At 33.3% G+C, this 20,730-nt stretch overlaps 1 protein-coding gene across 6 annotated transcripts in view; it reads left to right on the plus strand.

Annotated features, from left to right (window-relative positions):
• EPHA5 (EPH receptor A5) overlaps positions 1-20,730 on the plus strand; it is a 338,890-nt gene that overhangs the window by 283,561 nt on the left and 34,599 nt on the right. For 4 of the 6 annotated variants that reach the window (XM_040482250.1, XM_040482225.1, XM_040482266.1 and 1 more), the window contains 4 exons: positions 1,071-1,136; positions 10,413-10,480; positions 12,032-12,157; positions 13,151-13,336. In XM_040482250.1, coding sequence (XP_040338184.1) covers positions 1,071-1,136; positions 10,413-10,480; positions 12,032-12,157; positions 13,151-13,336 — 446 coding nt within the window. The remainder of the gene's footprint in view (positions 1-1,070; positions 1,137-10,412; positions 10,481-12,031; positions 12,158-13,150; positions 13,337-20,730) is intronic. The other 2 variants (XM_040482240.1, XM_040482231.1) reach the window with 1 other exon arrangement.

Genomic DNA, 20,730 nt, shown 5'->3' on the forward strand with positions numbered 1-20,730 from the left:
TTGCCTACTTTCCTTTGAAAAAGACCCATTGAAATTTAATTTGGAAATATTTGCCTACCTTTGTTAGCATTTCCAAATTTGTTGTATGTTTATATTTTATTTTCTTCTCTTTATTTATTATAAAATAGAGTAGATGCATTTCAAATAAAGTTCAAAACAGACAGATTTTAGAAAAAAAACCCTTGGCCTGCTGGTTTATGGTATCATTGCTGAGCTCATTTCTCAGTTCTCTTGAAATCACTATGAATGCTATTCACAAAATATATAGACAAATGAATGCATTGAAGCACTAAATAAATTCTATGTTATATCCTGTGATCAGTTTATGTGGTTTCTAACAACAAAGTGCATTTTATAAAATAATTTACTTGGTATTTTCTGGATTTTTTATGAATATGTGAAAAATTTGAAAGAATCTTGAATGTTGCAGTATCCAGAAAAGTGCATGTATTATATGTAGTTTGCTTTTTTTAATATAGCAATAGCTCTACAAATATATATTTGGAGATGCATTTTTTAAACCTGAATATGTAAATTTAAATTGGTAGCCTTCCATAGGTGATTGGAGAAGTCATGTAAGCATAACGTCTTGATAAGCTGTGATAAATAATGCCACTGGCATAAGAAATCAGTGGGTCAAATGGACAGGACATTACTCTCCCTCCTAAATTTATAGGTTCTATGCAAACATGTATTTAAAGGACAATTTAGCATGTCTTCTGAATATAAATTTTGCAGGAATTCCTGAGGAAAGATATATTTAAGTGGGCTTACATTTTTATTTGTATGTCTATATTAATTGCATAATCAAATACATTGGCTCATATTTCCTACTGAATAAGCATTTTAAGAAAAATAAAAATAACTATTTAATATAGCTCTGTATTTCTTAAATCCATAAAATGCTTTTTAATTTGAAAGGCATTGTGGAAGAAGTTTCATTGTAATGCATTTAGGGATTTTGCTTTTGAAAAGCAAAGCTGACACCTGTCTAAATTCATAGTGTCTTTATGGTATACTGAGGGAGTGGGATCTCTTCCTTATCTTGGGCTCTCTTGTTTGCTTTTCAGTTGCTGCGAGTGTGGCTGTGGAAGGGCTTCTTCCCTGTGCGCTGTTGCCCATCCAAGCCTAATATGGTTAGTGTTCCCCTCCCGCTTTCACTCCTATGTAATGTCCCACTTCTATGTATTATCGTCAGCATTCCTTTTTTTTTTTTTTCTCCATTTGTGTACATTTTAACAGTTAGTGCACCAGGTATGCCTAAAAGGAGAGTAGATGGAAACCAATTTCCAAAGGGGAATCTTAACAAGTGATTTCACAGGGGATAATTGTCAATAAAATATACATAGAGCACATCATCCTTATCTCAAGCATTCATACTTCTTTTCCAAAGCTTTTACTGTGGTCCTGATTTAAACCAGAAGCTGTAAGATTGTAGATTGGAGCATCTGTTTCACATTTAACATGTTTGTGTGTTTGTTGTTCCATTAAGATGAAAATCATATCATATATGGAAATGGAATGCTACCTCTTGACGAAATGCTACTTCAAATCACCATTTCTCCCTAAGAACCATGGAATGACCATAACTTAACTGGAATTTTTTTTTTTTTTTTTGTAATCATTGTGGATATATGTGGCATTGGAGAACAGAGCCACATGTAATTTTAAATGTTTTTTAATATTTTAAGCGTGAATAATTTCAGATATTTGAAGTGGTATTTCTAATTTGATACCGGTGAAATAAAAAATATGCACATATTGGAGATCAGGGTCCAAAGGGCTAGTCTTAATTACTTACAAATGCAAATCCTAAATATATATCTGGGTTATAGCTATAAAACTATAGGCTAGGCCAAAAGATCAGAGAGCTCTATTCACAGATTTAGAAGGACTCCTGCACAATAGTGTGCTATCATGTTAAAAGTGAAATAATGTAGATAATTTCTTCCCAGATTAAAGATTCTACATCGCTGTACTACTGTATTGAGCTCTTATCTGTAGGTAAAACTTGCTGGGAAAAGATATTCTGAAATGCATTTTAGAGAAGTATAGGGCTTCCTTGGGGTACTGTAAATTGTAACTTGTATTCTCTAGGTGTAAATTAATTTTTGTTGATTACAAAAACTGGTGTGAATATGTATGCATGTGTGTGTACATGTGAGAAATGGTGGAGTGGATATCAGTGATCTTCTGAGAACAGGAGAAAGTTACAAGCAGGTTGCCAAAAATCAGAGATCTTTTTCTCAACCTTTTGAAAATTGTGTATTTGAAGGAAAATTTTGAGGTTAATATGAAAGCAGAGATTTATTCCACATGATTTCATTTACTCCACAAATTCTTTTATGAGCATGGGGCTTTGATGACAAACCACAAATTCCTGAAATCTGGCAATGGCTAAAGTATAACATAAATATGGCTTTACACTGTGATTTTATTTAAACTGCTGTATGAAAAGCTAAAAGAAACAAACAAAAATGGTTGCTGAATTGTTCAAGCTACTTGAGTCTTAAGTAGAATTGTCATAAGAGATAAATCATCACTGATGCAGAATAGGCAGATTTTACATCTTGGAAAAAAAAGATCAAAATCCAGGCCTGCCTTGAAGTAAATCTCAAAGATAATGAGAGTATGAACATTCATGAAGACATGACTTAGAAGTATTGGCAAAAACAAACTTTAGCTAGATCTTAAATGCTTGATTTAAGGAAAAGTGGAAAGGCAGAATGCTTCCTTCACAAAAAACCCTAAGATAACACAATCATTTTTCTAATATTTTTTTTCAAATAATGCTAGCAGTTGTGGAGGCAGTGAGGGATTTGTGTGTGTATGTATATTTATGTGTGTATGTATGTGTGCATACACTGAATGAATGAATGAATGAATGAATGAATGATTTAGCCACAAATATGCTTAGATACTTAATAAAATGCCAACAGTTTTTGTGGAAAAATATATGAAAGATCCAGAATGTTTTTAATACATTCTTAGTGAAATGAAACAAAATAAAGCAAAGAAACAAACATAATTTATCTTATATAATTAGACTGTAAGAGAGTTTTCCAAAATTACTACTGGAAAAGAATGGAAGCTTCAAATATGTTTATTGTTAAATAGCTTTCTGAAACTCCATTTTATAATTGAATTTTAAGTCACTAAGAAGTTTCAGTTAAAGATAGTATTTGTTTAGATTAAAGCATTGATGAGAAAACAATCTTTTATAATGGAAATTAAAGGCTGAGAAGAATAATTTTCCTACTAGAGTCAGTAAAATACTGAAAAATCTTGACTGAAATCTTATCACCTAATTTCATATGTATAATCATATCAGTATAAGTCATAAAAATTTTCAAAGGAAAGTCTCTATCATCATCATTTGTGAATAGACATATTTACAATTACAGAACAAAGGTTGTTAGACATTTGGGGATATTGGAATGTCACTGTTTTTCATTCCTGGAAAGACCACTCATGTGTGGTTGGTTTTGACCTTAATATAATGCAACACATGTACATTAAAATTGCCCACTGTAAATTTACTGGCTTTTAAAGGTACCTTGATATACCTTATGGAAATCTCAGAATCTGAGAAGCATAATTTTGAAGACATTGATTTAGGTCTTTGGTTCTACAGTTCAACTATATTAAAACTTCCTCAATGCTCCAGAGTTCTGAGCTTTGCTCTATCTTCCATTAGAAAACCAAATGTATTTCAAATACATGATGTGTCATTTATAAGATGATATTGGTAATTCGATGTTGCCACCTTTGATCTCAAAGTATTTTTCATCACTCTACTTGCCCACTTGTTATGAAATCTGTACAGATATATAATAATGTTAATATTTCAAATACTCTTTCTTCATTGACTTAAATCTATCCAATGATAGAAGATATTTCTGTAATATTTCTCTACCCACTGATAGAAGACATTTCTGTAATATTTCTGAATGAAACCTGATGTCTAAATTTTAGTTACACCATGCCCAATATTGCCTACATTTTTAGCTTTGATCTTTTACTATATGCCATCACAGCTGGTTTGAGATTCTATTATTTTACTTCTCAAAAAAAAAATCTATTTTTACAAATACCCAATGTTGAACAAATTGGTTTTTAGTGCAAGTAAGATGTTAATGTATGTAATTTCTAGAATAGTATTATAATTTATCCCTTAATATTCATTTGTGTTTATGTTTACAAATGGCAAAATATGTTTATAGCATAATATTTTTTTAAGTCCATCTGAAAGATCTCATGGTCCCAAAATAGCCTTTTCTTGTGTTTCTTAAATTCGAACATATGCTAGACTATTTTCTTCATTCATTAGTTTTCATGCTTTTCAAGTGTTTTCGTAGACCACTTACTATTTTTTCTGAAGTGTTCATGTGGCAAGAGAAATGGAGTTTTATATTCCAAAAACAAAGCATTAAATGTTCATTTACCTATCCTGTGCTTTTTTTTAAGATATCAGTGTCATTTTTAAAGAGTTTTTTAAATATTATTAATCAGATATGAGGGGAAAACTTTAGCTTCTCTCATAATGCAGAGATTAAGACCAAAACCAAAACAAATTTCTCTGCCCAAAAAGATCACAAAATTACATTGGATCATTGTCTTAATGTTTCAATAAACTATTTTTCTTTCTCTATATTAAGTGAAAGTTTCTTAAAATTTGAAGTAAACAAATTTTTATTTTTATATACGTGCAACAGAGATTATTTCATTCCTCTTCACAACATTTCTGCCAGGGAGGAATGTGGAAATACTATCCCATTTTATAGATTTAGGAAAGAGACAGAAAACAAAATTATGCCTTCTAATTCTAGACCCTCATTTAAAGTGCTCATAGAAGGCAGATGTGAGTCTTGCTTACTATATATATATATATATATATATATATATATATATATATATAAAATATCCAATTCCATTTGAAGGCTTCCTATGTAAAATACAACTCTGAACTGTTCCAAAATCCCTTTTATAATACTTGTAGAACCGCAGGCGATAGTGGTTACTCAGTGGGCCTACTCTAATTGAGAAATTCAGTGGTCATACCCATGAAATAGTTTAAAACTTAAGAGATATTACTTACTCTCACATTAGAACAAAATTTACTGAAAACAGGGAGACAATCTTCACATGTCATACTTTATGAAATGTGTTTTTATATCAAAATTCTAAGTCAATTAAAATTCAACTCAATATGAAAAGTCTGTAATTCGTCTTTGAGTTTTTTGAGGTATTTGAAATTGTACAAGTCTTCGTATTGTTAATTCTAAAATGATTTGAAGAGTTCCTTCACGAAAAGTTTACAAATTCATAGGTACTATACTATTTTGGAATGTGTAATTTCCAAGGTATTCTTTTTTCTTTGTCTTTTAAAATGTAGAAATTACAAATGGTATGTAAGGCATAAAATAAGAAATAAGTTAGTGTCTCATACTGACTTTAATCACAGAGTGGTTAGTATCTTGATAGAATGTGAGATGGGACCTCGCAAGCTAGGTCCTTATTTTGTGTGGTATCATCATTCCATTCCCATATCCCAAGGAAAGTGTGATTTTCAACTGAGTACATTGTCTCTCGAAAAGTATATGTGAGAATTTTCAGTAAACAATAATGGATCACTTGCACTGTTTGTATAACTGAAATCTATCTTTAAGGAACTCAAAAATCACAGTACTCTAAAGACCAATGTGAACTATATGAATGAGAGTCAAGATCCTGCCAGCAATACAGCCTAAATATCCAAAGTCGCATTTCACTACATTTTCAATTCACATTCTTATTGAAGAATGTTGTCCCAAAAAACAAAACCTAACCTATTTCCATTATTCATTAGATATATTAATAAACTCATGTTTATATACCTCTTTATTTTATGAGGCTGAATTAGCTGAGCTTTTATTAAAACTACTTTTGTTCAGTTGGAGAGAATCCTGAAGTGAAAAAGTCAGACTATTTCCTCAAAATATGTAACTTATGCTTTTTAAGATTCCAGCAATAAAAGTCTTACACATTACATGGTGGTTGAGGTCACTATTATGTATGAATAAGAAAGTGTGCATATATGGAGAAATGCAGTTTTTAAAGAGATTTAAATTACAAGGAGATTTTATTTTCCGTAAGCAAAACATACTGCCTCTGTGTATGCTACAATTTGTTGCCTTAAGAATATTTTTCCTTTAAAATATAGGTAAAGCATTTCTTAATCAATCTGGAAAATAGAGGAACAAGATCAGAGTTTCCGTTTCTGAGCTAGGGACTGCATATGCTCACTCTTTTAAAGAAATCAAACTGCAGAACTATTTCTTCTCCCATCATTGCACCCCTCCCCACCTAATTTAGAATTCAGTGGGGAAAAAAAAAGTGATTTTTCAGTGTTTATCTGTAGGCAAAAGTAATGGAAAACTCTGATTCTGTGGAAGCTATAGTTGAGCAAGGATCTATGATCTCCCTTGGCTCTTGCATTCACTCATCTTTCCTCATTGGCCATAAGGGTTCCATTTAATAAATTACTGATTCTCTGCATTGCTTGGGACTCAGGAGGGCTTGATATTCATACCTCTAATTTATCATCAAATTCTTAATTTCCATCCAAGAACCAAATTACTCATTGGCACATGCATACATACATACATACATACATAAAGATTATTGCTTACTCTTTCATGTATTATGGAAATCTCAGATATCCAAATTTAGATGTCATGGTTGGGGCCAAATTTTTAAGATCAGAATTAACATCATCAAGGATGCATTACCCAAATTCTTAGGGTAAGTATGGGAGAAAATAGACTGATTTCTAAATGACCTATAAAGTCATTGTTATATTTACCTATTAACTGTCTCGCTAGGACTTTTTAATAAATATTAATTAATGATTATGAATTACACCTACATTTAATATGATTTCTCATGCCCACCTCTACTACTAAACAATAAGGTGATATTGTTCTCTAGGAGAAAATAAGTATAAATGACTACAAGATGATTCCTCTAACTAGAAACACTAAAGATATTTTTAGTACAATGATATCAAAGCTCATTAAAATTGTGATATGGAGCAAAATGAAGAAACGGTTTCTTTTCCACTCAGAAAAAAAAAAAATCAGTTCCAGAAGGTAGGAGGCATAATTTATGTACAGAATGGCATATTTATTGACTGTTTGTCTGATGGGTTAAAATTATGCATCTGGAGCAGGTACAGACGATGATGCTGAATGAACAGGCGTCCTGCAATGCTTTGTTAGTGAGGCTGAGCCGCTGCTTGGTGCCAGTATCTGCCAGCTGCACTTTTACTTGCTGTATCTTGTTGAGGCTTGTTTTAATGATGCTTTGGGGGGTTCCAGAACTTAATTTTATATGTTAATGTGACATGCAGCCGTATATGTTATAGAACTCCAGAGATGCCCATAGTCAAAAATAACTCCTTTCTATTGCCCTCCTGACTCTCACCCTAGGTATTAAAATGTTAACCAGTCCTCACCAAGGTATTCCCAAATCCCTTTTTAGATGAGATCCAAGGTTTTATTTCCATTTTCATATGAGGAACCTGCATGCAATTTAAACATCCATGAGGCTTATTTAATGATAAAGACTATTTGACGATACAGGTTTGAAAGCTCTTTTCTTTTCTTTTTTTTTCTTTTGAAGGTAGGAGAGTAGAAGGTAGACTGGATGTTTGTTTTCTAAAGTAAACTGAAACAACTCGTATACTTTTCAGGTCTCTTTAGAATTCTTCTAACAAAGTTTTTTTTGTCAGTATTATTTAAATAACATAAATCTCGGGATGATTTTACACAATTTTAGTTAGAACATTGATTTTCAAAAGTAACAGTAACTTCTCTCTAGAGACACATGAATTAAAGATTGAAAGAATAACACAGTATCTAGAAAAATTATGAACAATGCATTAAAATAAATTTCACACAAAATGTAATTTTAGTATGATTTTATGTATTTTTTTTCTCTCCATTTCACTGCAGTAAGTTGATTCAAGATGTCTTAAGGACTCTTGGATGACTAATGCAGCTATCTAAGTGTTATGAGTAAAATTTGAAAAGCCACCAGATCCCCATTGTGTATTTTTCCTCACCTGAGAACAGCATATCTATTAAGTTATTACTTCAGATTTCTTCAGATTTCACTAGCTGTATTTTATTAGTAAATTGCCAGTTCTTCAACATGATAAAACAAAAATAATTGTATTTTTCTTTCAAAAATGACACAAAGATGGGTTGTGTTATCTACTTTGTAAAATACATATGTAATTATGTACTAGGAAATGATATAGAATAAAATAGGTTTTATTTTTCCATCGAAATAGAGACATATTTAAGAAATAACGTGGAATATATAAACAAGGAAGAGTCCTCGTTTGTATGTGTTGATTGAACACTTCATTTACATCACATAGTAGTTTTCAACCAACTTTGTAATGAAAATATTTTGTCAGTCTGCCATTTTGGCTGTATATTTTTTATGTAGAAATAAATGGAAATTTTGTTTTTAATAAATTCAATTTTGTTATGGAGCTTATGAAGAATAAATTCACTTCCTTAGAATTTCACTAAAAGTAATTTAAATATTTTCATTTTTGTCACTTGTTTTAATGTTGTATGGTTAATCATGTACCACATCAATTTAGTATTCATCAGCATATTTCTTCTCCAAACACTTGTCATTGTGTAGATGCAATCAAAATATCATTCATTCATTCATGTATCCATTCATCAATGTGACAAATATTTTTGGTGCCAACTCTGAGACAGACACTGGGTCACTGCAGAAATTTATAGGTAAATGCTAGTTTCTGCCGTTCAAGAAACTGACAATGAGTAAGAGACCCAGAAAACATATTGAAATGATTATGTTGCATTGAAATGGGAATCACAATGTGAGAGGGGTACAGAAAGCTCTTGGGTTCAGAAAGCTATTGGGAAATAGGGCATTATGTTGGGGTATCAGAAACAAAAGCATGAAGGAGGCAAAAATTGAACTAGACTTTGATAACTGAAAATTGTTACAAACAGCATCCTAGGTGTAGGAACCAGCATATGCACATTATGGAAACATGGGGAAATATCTTGAAGACCTGAAGATAGTTCAGTATACTTGAAGATAACAGAGAAAGTGTAGGAAATATGTATGAGGGCTATATTTAGGAATCCACACCTTATTATTTTATGGAAGATTTTGCAGGAGACAGCTAACAACACAGAAAGGTACCTTGTTTACAGTAATCTGGCTACAGCCATGTCTTGTAGAATTTAGGACAACAGTTACAGAATGCAGGGGCATCTGTTTAGAGGCACTTACTGCAATCCAAAAGAAAAATAACAAAGCCTTAATTGAAGAAGCAGTAGACCTAATGAAAAAGAAGAGATGAATTGTAAGACTTTGACGTTATACAATGCTTGGGATTTGGCAACTAATTTGTTGTGAAGTACAGGAGAATATGGCTTTGTTCTTAAAGGGGCCAAGGCCTTGCCAATGTTAGTAACAGGAAAAGCAGGCAATGGATCAAGATTGAAAGTAAAGAGAAATATACTGATTTGTTTTTCAGACCTATTGAGTCTGTATGCCAGTGGAATACTCCTGTAAAATAAATCTATGAGGGACAAGAGTGTAACTTTCAAAAGAATTAAATCAGAATAGAGGTATTAATTAAATGGATGGAAATGAATGGTTGATGGTAGAAGAGAGAAGTAAGAAGCATCGCAAAAGGAGTAGAGATTTCAGTCCATCATGAATAATTAAAAACTAAGATAAAGTCATGAGGTGACTCTCATTAGTGAACCTCCAAACACAGATTTTTTTTTCAGCAACAAGAGCAGGTTTCAAAGACTGGTAAATTAGTAAGTAGTTGAGTAAAACAGGAGAGAATAAAATTTGGGAAGTGGGGCTGAATTGAGAGAAGTTGCAGATTATGGTAAATTTGGTAGTGATCTAAGTGGACTGAGTGGAGAAGAGCAACTTTACTTCAAAACTCCAATACAAGAGAAAAAAAAATGATAGAGTAAGATACTAATTCAATAGAAACTATTTTGGGCAATTCATTCTGTAAAAAGTCTTCTGAGGTGACAAAAAAAATTTAAGAATGAAAAAGAACAGAAACATGTCTGGTGTATGGTGTATGGTGAAGAGAAGGGTTTTGGGGGTGTTGTTTGTTTGTTTGTTTTAAATGGGTCTGGATGGCTTCAGACTTCTCCGTGAAATCTGGGCAAGAGTGAGAGACGCTGGTTTGGGAAATATGACTCATCCAAAAGAAGGACTGGTGTTTTTACACGCTGCTGGTGTGAAAATCAGTCAGGGCTGCACTCATTTCAATTGCGTTTCATGCTTCTGGGCTTCACGTGATCAACATTTGGAGATGTAGCTAATTGTAGCTTACTCTGTTCCAGGCGGTGTGGTTACAGCAAAGCAAAGCAAGATCCAGAAGAGGAAAAGATGCATTTTCATAATGGGCACAGTAAGCAAATTGTGAAAAATCAAAAGGAAACAAAATAGAAGAGATTTTATTGTTATTTTAGTTCATTTTCAGACAAGGAGATGTAATAACTGACCAAAATATTTTGTTTAAAACAATGTGTTATGTTACATTCCGTCAAGCATATGGGCTTGGGGGCACTGCTGGTTGACCCTAGACAACAGCTGGATGGTTTTTTAGATTTTTTAAAGCATACCTTCATTATAATTACTTAAAAAATTTTTCAATCAATATAAAAAGCTGTTATATTTCAAACCAAATTTCCAGGTCGATTCTAATTTCTTGCAACACATTCAGTAAAAATCTATGGTTCAATAACACCATCAGATTAAATGAATAAAATTTCTCAGTATTTTTTTTTCTTCCTCTAGCATGATAGCAAGAATTTCCCTGAGCAGATCCGGTAGCAACAACCGTCATTTGATGATTTGAAAAAGACTATCCTTTTTAAAAACGCAGAAAATCAAGTTTTTATAACATGCATTATAAATTAGCCTAAATGAGTTCTAATTAATGGTATTTTAATATGTGCATTTTTAATAAATAGTACAGTGTTAGTTGATTTGTTAAGTAAATTACAAGAAGAATTTCTTGTGTTTTTGTCACTCTCCTGTGACTATAAAAATCAAAGCCATTAAAGCCATAATTCATGCTGCAAAATATTGAGTCTATTATCATAGTTCCCATCTTATTTAATGGTATTTATCCTCAAAAAAAAAAAAAGACCCTGTGAAATTGGTAGTCTTTAAATGTGATAAAACTGAAGCTCATAGAACATTAGAGTCTTGTATAAAGTCATGCAGTAACAGAGGTATGACAAGTTGAACTTTTCTTTTAGTTCTGTGTCAGTCTTACTGGACCAAAGCTCCAGAAAAATTATTTTAAATTATTTTTTGTGAAACCAAAAGTAACCATCTGTGATGGCATTTTATTTTTTTTTAAATTTTTTAAAAATATTTATTTGAGAGAGAGAGAGATATAGAGAGAGACACAGAGTGTGAGCAGGGGAGGGGCAGAGAGAGAGGGAGACACAGAATCTGAAGCAGGCTCCAGGCTCCTAGCTGTCAGCACAGAGCCCGACGCGGGGCTTGAACCCACACACCGTGATATCATGACCTGAGCGGAAGTCAGAAGCTCAACTGACTGAGCCACACAGGTGCCCCTCTATGAAGGCATTTTAAGTGAAATAGAATAACAAAGCAACAAATAACTCACTAACATTTCATTGCCAAGTTTAGTAAACAAAATTATCTTAGTTTGCCTCAGGCACTGACTCTCAACATCAGTGATGTGCCTTTTCAAGTATGTTGTCATATATGCATTTCTTGCACAGGCCAACAATCCAGATTTCTTAAAATTATGTAAGTGACATAGCTGTACAAATGACTCCTATAACTCAGGAGAGGGGCTGTCCTTACAGCTTGGCCATTTCTAGGAGTTAAGAATTTAAGCCAGAGGTGCATGTTAATAATGTTTGTGATTCCATTCATCCATCACAAGCACTTATATTTTAATGCACATTTATGTTTCCAGTTAAACTGCCAGGAGTAAGAACTTATATTGATCCACACACCTATGAGGATCCCAATCAAGCTGTCCATGAATTTGCCAAGGAGATAGAAGCTTCATGCATCACCATTGAAAGAGTTATTGGAGCAGGTACAACAGTGTGTTTAACTTGGACTTTTAAGTTGTGTTTATATTATAGAATGTAATATGTCAATGTCCTGATCTAACAAAGAATGTTTTTAATCTTTTGTAATCGACTTGCTTTCAAAGTGGTAGGTAATTGATCATATTTTAATGCTTCCTTCTGTGGAGCTCATATATTTTTTTTTTATAAATTTTTTTTTTAACGTTTATTTATTTTGGGACAGAGAGAGACAGAGCATGAATGGGGGAGGGGCAGAGAGAGAGGGAGACAGAGAATCGGAAACAGGCTCCAGGCTCTGAGCCATCAGCCCAGAGCCTGGCACGGGGCTCGAACTCACGGACCGCGAGATCGTGACCTGAGCTGAAGTCGGACGCCTAACCGACTGCGCCACCCAGGCGCCCCTGTGGAGCTCATATTTAAACCAGCAAATGTTTTCTTTATTAAATAAATAAATAAATAAATAAATAAGTAAGTAAAGTAGCAAAAGTATGTATATTTTATACATATTTATATACATTATAAAGTGTACAGTGTTTTATCATCTACTGTTTCTTTCATTCCATATATAATCTGTAATGCCCAAAACTATTTACATAATTTAAGCACTCAGATACTCTATTTATGAGTCATCTCTTCCTTGAAATTGTTCCCTTTTTGTCCTGCTATAAACTTTTCTCCTTTTCCCTTCTCAGTAATTAAGGCACTGCTAGTGTAGACACAGAAGGAAGATGCGAGTGATTTTCAATCAGTTGCATTTAATTTCTTTCTAATGTTTTCATTAAGGTTTTTGTAGGTGAGATGAATGAAGCTAATAACCCCCAGAGTGTTTAATGATCACCTGTAGACGATTTTTCCCAAAGCACCACTTCTTAACCCTGATAACAAAGTTGGACTCCCATTTCAATTCTGTTTTGTCTCTACCTTAATAGGGCTTTAGTGCATTCATAGAGTAAGGATTTGAAATGAGTTTGTGGGTTTTTTTTAATCTTTATCACAAGGTGAATTTGGTGAAGTTTGTAGTGGACGGTTGAAACTTCCGGGAAAAAGGGAATTACCTGTGGCAATCAAAACCCTCAAAGTAGGCTATACAGAAAAGCAACGCCGAGATTTCCTGGGCGAAGCAAGTATCATGGGGCAGTTTGATCATCCTAACATCATCCACTTAGAAGGTGTTGTGACCAAAAGTAAGTACAGTAGCAAATTATGTGTGTGTGTGTGTGTGTGTGTGTGTGTGTGTGTGTATGTTTGCATGTATTATGAACATCTGGGTTTCTTCTATTAGGTTATTATTAATTTCAGGATAAAAAGAAAAATAGCCACAGTAATGTTATTAACAATTTCATTGGCATTAATACTAATTGTCCTGTATTTTAGTAGAGTTTTGTCAAAGTCATTGATCATCAATGAACCTGAATTTCTGTTTAGTTTTTCAAAACATATGTATTAACTCGTGTACTATGAATTCACTGCCAGAGAAAAATGTATCCAAATTAAAGGAGTCGTAAATGTATCAACATTGCTTTTTCTTCTGACTCTTCCCTTTTTATCCTAATAAAATATTAACTTCAATGTTTTGATTGAGGCATTGAAGTTTAACATTTAATAGGATTACTATAACCATAGGTGGTTTAATAACTTCAGGGAAAGCAGCAGTCAGCCACAGACAACTGGAAAAGTTCCTTGAGATTAATTATTTTCTTAAAGAAAATCTAATTTGTACTCAAAAAATATCTAGAGTTTCAAATCTCTTTTAAACGTGTATGTGTGTCATTAATGTGGTTATGTGGCGAGCTTCCCAGTATAAAGAGTTCCAGTAATTTTTCAGCCATCCAATAAAGTATTTTCAAGTGACATAACGAAGGTCTTTATTTTATTTAAATTCATTTAGTCTTTGCTATGTCTATGTGCTCTCATTCCTTCCTTTGTCCCTCATACCCTACTTACCACTTTCTAAATCATCTAGAAATTTTATCAGGGAATATTCTTTAGACTTGCTTTCAATAATTTGTTCCCCTTCCCATTGCTATTAATCAATTTTTAAATTATATGTGCCAAATATGCATAGCAGTGATATGTATTCAATAAATGCTGTGAATCTACTAAGTAATTTCATTTGATTGGGTATCGACTTCCATCACTTATTGACATAAGTGGGTTGGATATCCACTTATTTAATTTTTAAATATGGAAAACAGAGCAGAAACAATATACAACTTTTTTGCAATGCAGACAAAAGAAACAACTCAAAATATTTACCTGGTAAATAACGAGTGAATTCCCAAATCATATATTCACAATAGGTCACAGATGAGAATGTAGAATCCCTTTAAAAGTCCTAAAACAGACCACAGTAACATTATTGTGTTGTTGATTGTCTGAACTTTTGAATCAGCTTGTATTGCTAGGAGATTGTTTTTTTCCCGTGTCTCAAAAGAAATACACACTTCCAGTAAAAATTCTCATGGAGGAATGTAGTAGAAGAATAAAATGACCTGCAGACATGTGGGTTTCTTCAAAATTTAGATGTGTTTCTTCTTCCATTTGAGTACATGCCCATACGTTATTGTCCCCTTGACAGTAACCAAAGAGGGTATTACTGGAGCAAGGGCATCCTTAATTCTTATCAGAACAAATAGGTTCTTACAGAGAGATGAGAGGAGAGACAGGGACAAGAGAAAGACAGGTAGAGAACAAGGAAAAATATGTTTTTTTAGTAACTAAGAAATTAAATATTTTACAAAACTTATACCCAGTGATGAATGAGCAGGAATATTTGAAATAAGAATACAGTGTGGAAAAAAAATGGTCACCAGTACAATTAAATGAAATCTGAATTTGAACATGACCACATTTTATCTGAGGAAAAGGACTTTAAAAGGACATCAGTGATAGCATGTGGTGCCAGATACTATAGGTTCCAGAATTATAATAGTAAGTGATTATTATATTTTCCTATGCATTAATGATACTATCTAATATAAAATGTAGTTATTAATTATATTCATGATAATAATAGTAGGCAAATACTGAATACATGTCATGTCTTCATCTCATCCTTAATACGGCTGCCAAATTTAACTTCCTCAAATAAACTCTAGCCATGAATTTTTATTACCCATGGTAAACGTGAAGCTCTTAGACAGCAAGTCTACCTTCTGGAATGAGTTCAGATAATGAATGTAATGTTTAGAACAGTGCCAGGTCGCTATTATTACTATGGAAGACAGTATTGCATAGTGGTCAAGAACATGGACGATGGATCTAGCCATATATTATAATTTTGGTTCTGCCATAAATGATGTGACTTTGCACAAGTTAAACATTCAGAACCATAGTTTCCTCATCAATGATAAGAGATAAGAATAGCTCCTAGCGATGTAAAAGGGACATGAATTAATATAGATAAAGTTTCGGACAGGCATGGCAGGGTACTAACAGATATATAGGTATCACTTTCCCATTATATCTGTTCCTGTGCTCTGAACTCCTTCATATGCCATGTCTTTTAGTCCATTTTAACATGCTTGATATTTTGATCTGCCTACATTGCTTCTTCCTCTGAAATTTACACCGTTGTATTTACTACCTTTTCAGATCCTTCAAAATCCTGTTCAAATCTCATCACATCCATGAGACAATCCCTCACCACTTCACCATGAAGTAATCCCTCCTTCTTTTGAACACTGTGCCAATGTACAAATTTTTGCAAATGTCTATAATGATCCTTCCTATGTCCAAAATTCTTACTCACATCTTTCATTTAATTTTTTCCGTTTTGCATATATTTTTAACTCTTACCTACAAATTGTCTGCTTGTCAAAGATAAAGACAATGTCCTATAAATTTATGTAAGCCTATTACACTTAATGCTAAACGAATCCATGGGCACCTTACTTAAACACTTTGAGCTTCAATATCACCAAAAAAAGGGGGAGGTCATACCTAACTTGTAAGATTGTTGTACAGATTAAATTCAGATATATTTTTGTGTTAGGTATACATGTGAAAAAATCTGCAGGTAATTATAGTAGTTTATGTAGGTATAGTGGTATGTTTATTTTAATCTAAGTTAATGCATTAGATACTAGTGGACAATACCCTAAAATAATTATGACTAATACTACCTACTTTTATAGACTCCTGATTTATTACAGAACTTGTTTAATGTGAATGGGTCCTGACTGAGACAAACTAAGATAACTAAATCTTTTATATTAAGTCAACTAAATTTGTCATATACTGGGATGTCTGGGTGGCTCAGTCGGTTAATCATCCAACTTTGGCTTAGGTCATGGTCTCATGGTTTATAAGTTCAAGTCCTATATCTGGCTCTCTGCTGTCAGCATACAGCCTGCTTCAGATCCTCTGTCCCCCTCTATCTCTGCCCCTTCCCTGCTCACACTTTCTCTCTTTCTCAAAACTAAATAAACATGTAAAAAATAAATTTGTCATGTACTTTATATGCACTTGAAACCTTTATTTGTGCTTATTTTCATTTTTAATTTTTATTTATTTATTTCGAGAGAGAGAGAAGGAGAGAGCAGGAGAGGGACAGAGAATCCAAGCAGGCTCCACATTGTCAGCATAGAGGCCGACATGGGGCTTGATCCCACAAACCATGAGATCATAACCTGAGCCAACATCAAGAGTGGGTCGTTTAGGGGCGCCTGGGTGGCACAGTCGGTTAAGCGTCCGACTTCGGCCAGGTCACGATCTCACGGTCCGTGAGTTCGAGCCCTGCGTTGGGCTCTGGGCTGATGGGTCAGAGCCTGGAGCCTGTTTCCGATTCTGTGTCTCCCTCTCTCTCTGCCCCTCCCCCATTCATGCTCTGTCTCTCTCTGTCCCAAAAATAAATAAACGTTGGAAAAAAAAAAAAAAAAGAGTGGGTCGTTTAACTGAATGAGCCACCCAGGTGCCCCGAAAACCTTGTTTTAAAAGCAAGTGTCATTATCAACAAATGATCCTACCTAAATTTTGTACATTTTGGTCTTAAAAACAGTACTGTGGTTGGGAATACAGATTTGAAATTTCTAGTCTCCTAATTGAATGTTCTATTTGATGTTGCCACCCTGAAACTACACATACGCATGAAGCAAAAGGAAAATATTTAAAATAATTCTGTCTTATATTCTATGTGAACTCAGACTGCATTCCCCTTAATAAATGTACCTCTTGATGTTCAACTGAGGAAGTCTTCAACTTGTTTTTAATTTAGCATGTTGCAACTCACTTTATTTGTGTCCTTAATTTCATGCTCTCTGATCTGATGCTAATTTATTCAACAATTATTCTCAACCTGCAGCACACAGATAATGAGACATAAGTGCAACTGAATCGTGTTATTTTTCTGATTGAAGCTGAGGGAGGGAGTCTGAAGTAGCACTTCTATGGATGATGTCATCATGAACCTTCATCTTTCTGGTATCACTGCCCTATGTGCCAGAAAGATGGGCCTGAATTCAAATTCCTTCTCTGATGTGTTGTTAAATAGGGCATATCATAAATAGTTATATATTCTAGAGAGATTTCATGAGAAATGATGTAAAAAACCCACAGGCCCTGCCTTAATTGACTTATTCACAGTGCAGTATGCTTTCATGTAATATATACAGGGCCAACTTTTACTATTTAAAGAGATTAAAAAATAAAATAAAAATATCAAATTTTCCCATCACAGCATCTTTAGTTCTTTAAGACTTATTTTTCCATACTCCTGGAAATTATTATCGAAGTTGACTAAAGGAATGTTTCTTTTGAATCTTAAAGTGATTCATAGTTATATTTCTTAATCCAGGATCAAGTACAAACAAGTTTAGTTCTTCTGTAAAATTAATCAATTTAAACAAAATATTAAAGGAACTTTAGAGAAGTCTCTCCCTATTTCTTTTTATTTCTACGTCTGAGTAGATGGCACCTTCAATGACAATTAATTATTTACATTGTCAGACAATTCTTGACTTATTTTATAAATATGTAATTACCTTCAACTATAGTATTTCATTCTATCTTATAAAGTCACTTCGATTTTATTATATATTATACATTATCCTGAGCTATTTCAAGCAATCTTCAAGCAAGTCTTCCTATTTTTGTATTTTCTCACATTAGCCCCTCCATACATACTATCCCAAGGTAGATTTTACTTAATCACTGCTTTCCTCTGATGCTTAATCACCAAACAAGCAAATAAACGAAGCAAAAAACATACACTTTGTTGCTTAGCCTGGTATAATTTTGGCCATGACTCACATTCCACTCTTTCCTTTCCAGAAAAACTATACCTAGTTCTTGTTCTGTCCCTTTGAAACACTTCATTCAGCCCTAGAATGTCCTCTCTACTTTCTTCAGCTCTACTTGACCTTCAAGATTAATTCAAATGTGGCTTTCTCCATTAGATCGGTGTCATTTATCTTCATTTTCCTTTCTATCCTCAGTGTCTGCCTTGCATACAGTAATCACTAAATAGTGTTGAATAGCTCAGTAAAAGAAAACTTCCCAGTTGAACAAATAGCTCAGTAAAGGAAAGCTTCCTGGTCCTACATTAGAATTTAAGCCTCTAAATGCAGAAGTTTTGTTATCTTGCTCACCTGGTGTTCCTAGATCAGTGCTGAGAATGTGTAGCATTTCATATATTTGTTGAATGAATAAATTCTCAGCCAGAGACAATCATATACACTCTAGTTGCATTGCTCTGCACTTTGTCTTGCTATGCATGATATCATAATTATCTCTCTACATGCTTTATCATCCGTACTACAAAATAGCTTCTTGAAACTGATATATGTTTATACCCCCCCCCCAGTCTCTATCACAGGGCTAGACATGAATGATATTAAATGAGTAGATGACTTAATGCAGTTTTGTAAACAGTTAAAACTAGCTAGAGTGATATATAGTTTGTATTTTATTGTTAAAACTTTATTCTTTAAAACCACAATTGTTTAGAAAAAAATTAAAATTCATATGAAGGAAATTGCTTGAGAATCTTTTCACAAGATCTTGCATATAACAGTTATTACTACTACTAATCATTAACATTACTTTAAAAATTTACTGAGCTTAATTCTCCTTCTATATTATCTCTTATCTGCAAAATAATGTATTTTTTTAGACAAAAGTATTTGTTCTTATTTTACAGATAGGAAAAATTAACTTTAAAGAGATTAAATACCTTACCCAGTATCATAAAACTAGTATATGATAATGCCACATTTTAAAAGAGTTTTACATAATTTCCAAACCCAAGCTCTTAAATAGCGCACATTACCAATCTCATATTTTATCATTCAGTATACACTTGACAAACATTTATTTAGTCAAAGATATTAATTGGTAACATAATACATGTCTATCAATATTGATCAGCATGATACAGCAGAGATAAAGAGACTGAGTTCCTGCCTTTATAAAATTTATTTTGGGTGGGGGAGACAGAAATTAAGTTAATAAATACATTCATGATACATTTAATGAAAAAATAAAGCTAGGTGAAGAAATTAGGGATTGCTTCTACTGAGGGTTAGTGATTTCTATTTTATTTAGTGAAAGCCCTCTCTGATAAGGCTTGAATGAAGTGAAGGTGTGGGCTTACAGATATCTAGGAACAGAATGTTATAGAAATAAGGACCCACAAGTCTCAAATGGAACTTTCATGGGATACTCAAAAATATCAAGGGCATTTTTGCTTCAGTGGAATGAAGGAGAGGAGTCTGGAGGAAGCTAATCTGAAGGTAGAGCAGGAGGATAGATAGTGCACACCCTCTTTGGTCCCTATGAAGACCATCTCTTAATCTGATCTTTGCAGCCTTTAGAACCAAGATGTGATGGAGTCTATTATCAATGTTAACAGGATCAGTCAGGCTTCTGTTAAGTGTAGATGGTAGGAGCCAATGTCCAAGCAGAGAGACCATGGGAAAGCTACTGACATTATTCAGACCTCCTTATGGATTAGATCAGGGTACTGATCTAGCAAGATGGAGAGTGGTTGTTGCATTCTTAGATATTTTGAAGACAATTACAGTAAGACTTCTTGTGGTTCAGATATGGAGTGTGAGAAAAAGAGAGGAGTCAACAATAATTATAAATTATTTGTCATTAGTTTCTCAAAGAGAGGAATTGCCATTTACAGGAAAAAGTCTGGGAGGAGCAAGGCTGTGGTTGGTAATCAGTAGCTTAGTTTCGAACCACTTATATTTGAGAAGGATCCAATGCCTGATGTTCTGTCTGAAGATGGACTTAAAAATGAAAATGTTTGAAGTATGAGTATGCTTGAATTTGCATCATCCATTTCATGAAATGAAACAAATTCTATGAACCAGTGACAAACCATGATGGAAATATATTTACAGCTGAAATAGACATAAAAGCCAGCTCATTAATTCAGTACCTGTTTTTATTTGTTAGGACATAAAAAGAGGTTGAAAAAAATATATGAAAAATAATTATTAGATATCTACAAGTGCTCTTCCTGGTATTTAAATCCTGCTCATCTGAAAAAAATTTATAGAATATAGAAACAAAAGCTAATAAATTACTATTTATTAGTAATTACTATAAATTGTTATTACTATAAACTGTT

The sequence above is a fragment of the Herpailurus yagouaroundi genome, unplaced genomic scaffold (assembly GCF_014898765.1).
Source record: "Herpailurus yagouaroundi ecotype Mexico unplaced genomic scaffold, PumYag 28, whole genome shotgun sequence".
NCBI lineage: Eukaryota > Metazoa > Chordata > Mammalia > Carnivora > Felidae > Herpailurus > Herpailurus yagouaroundi.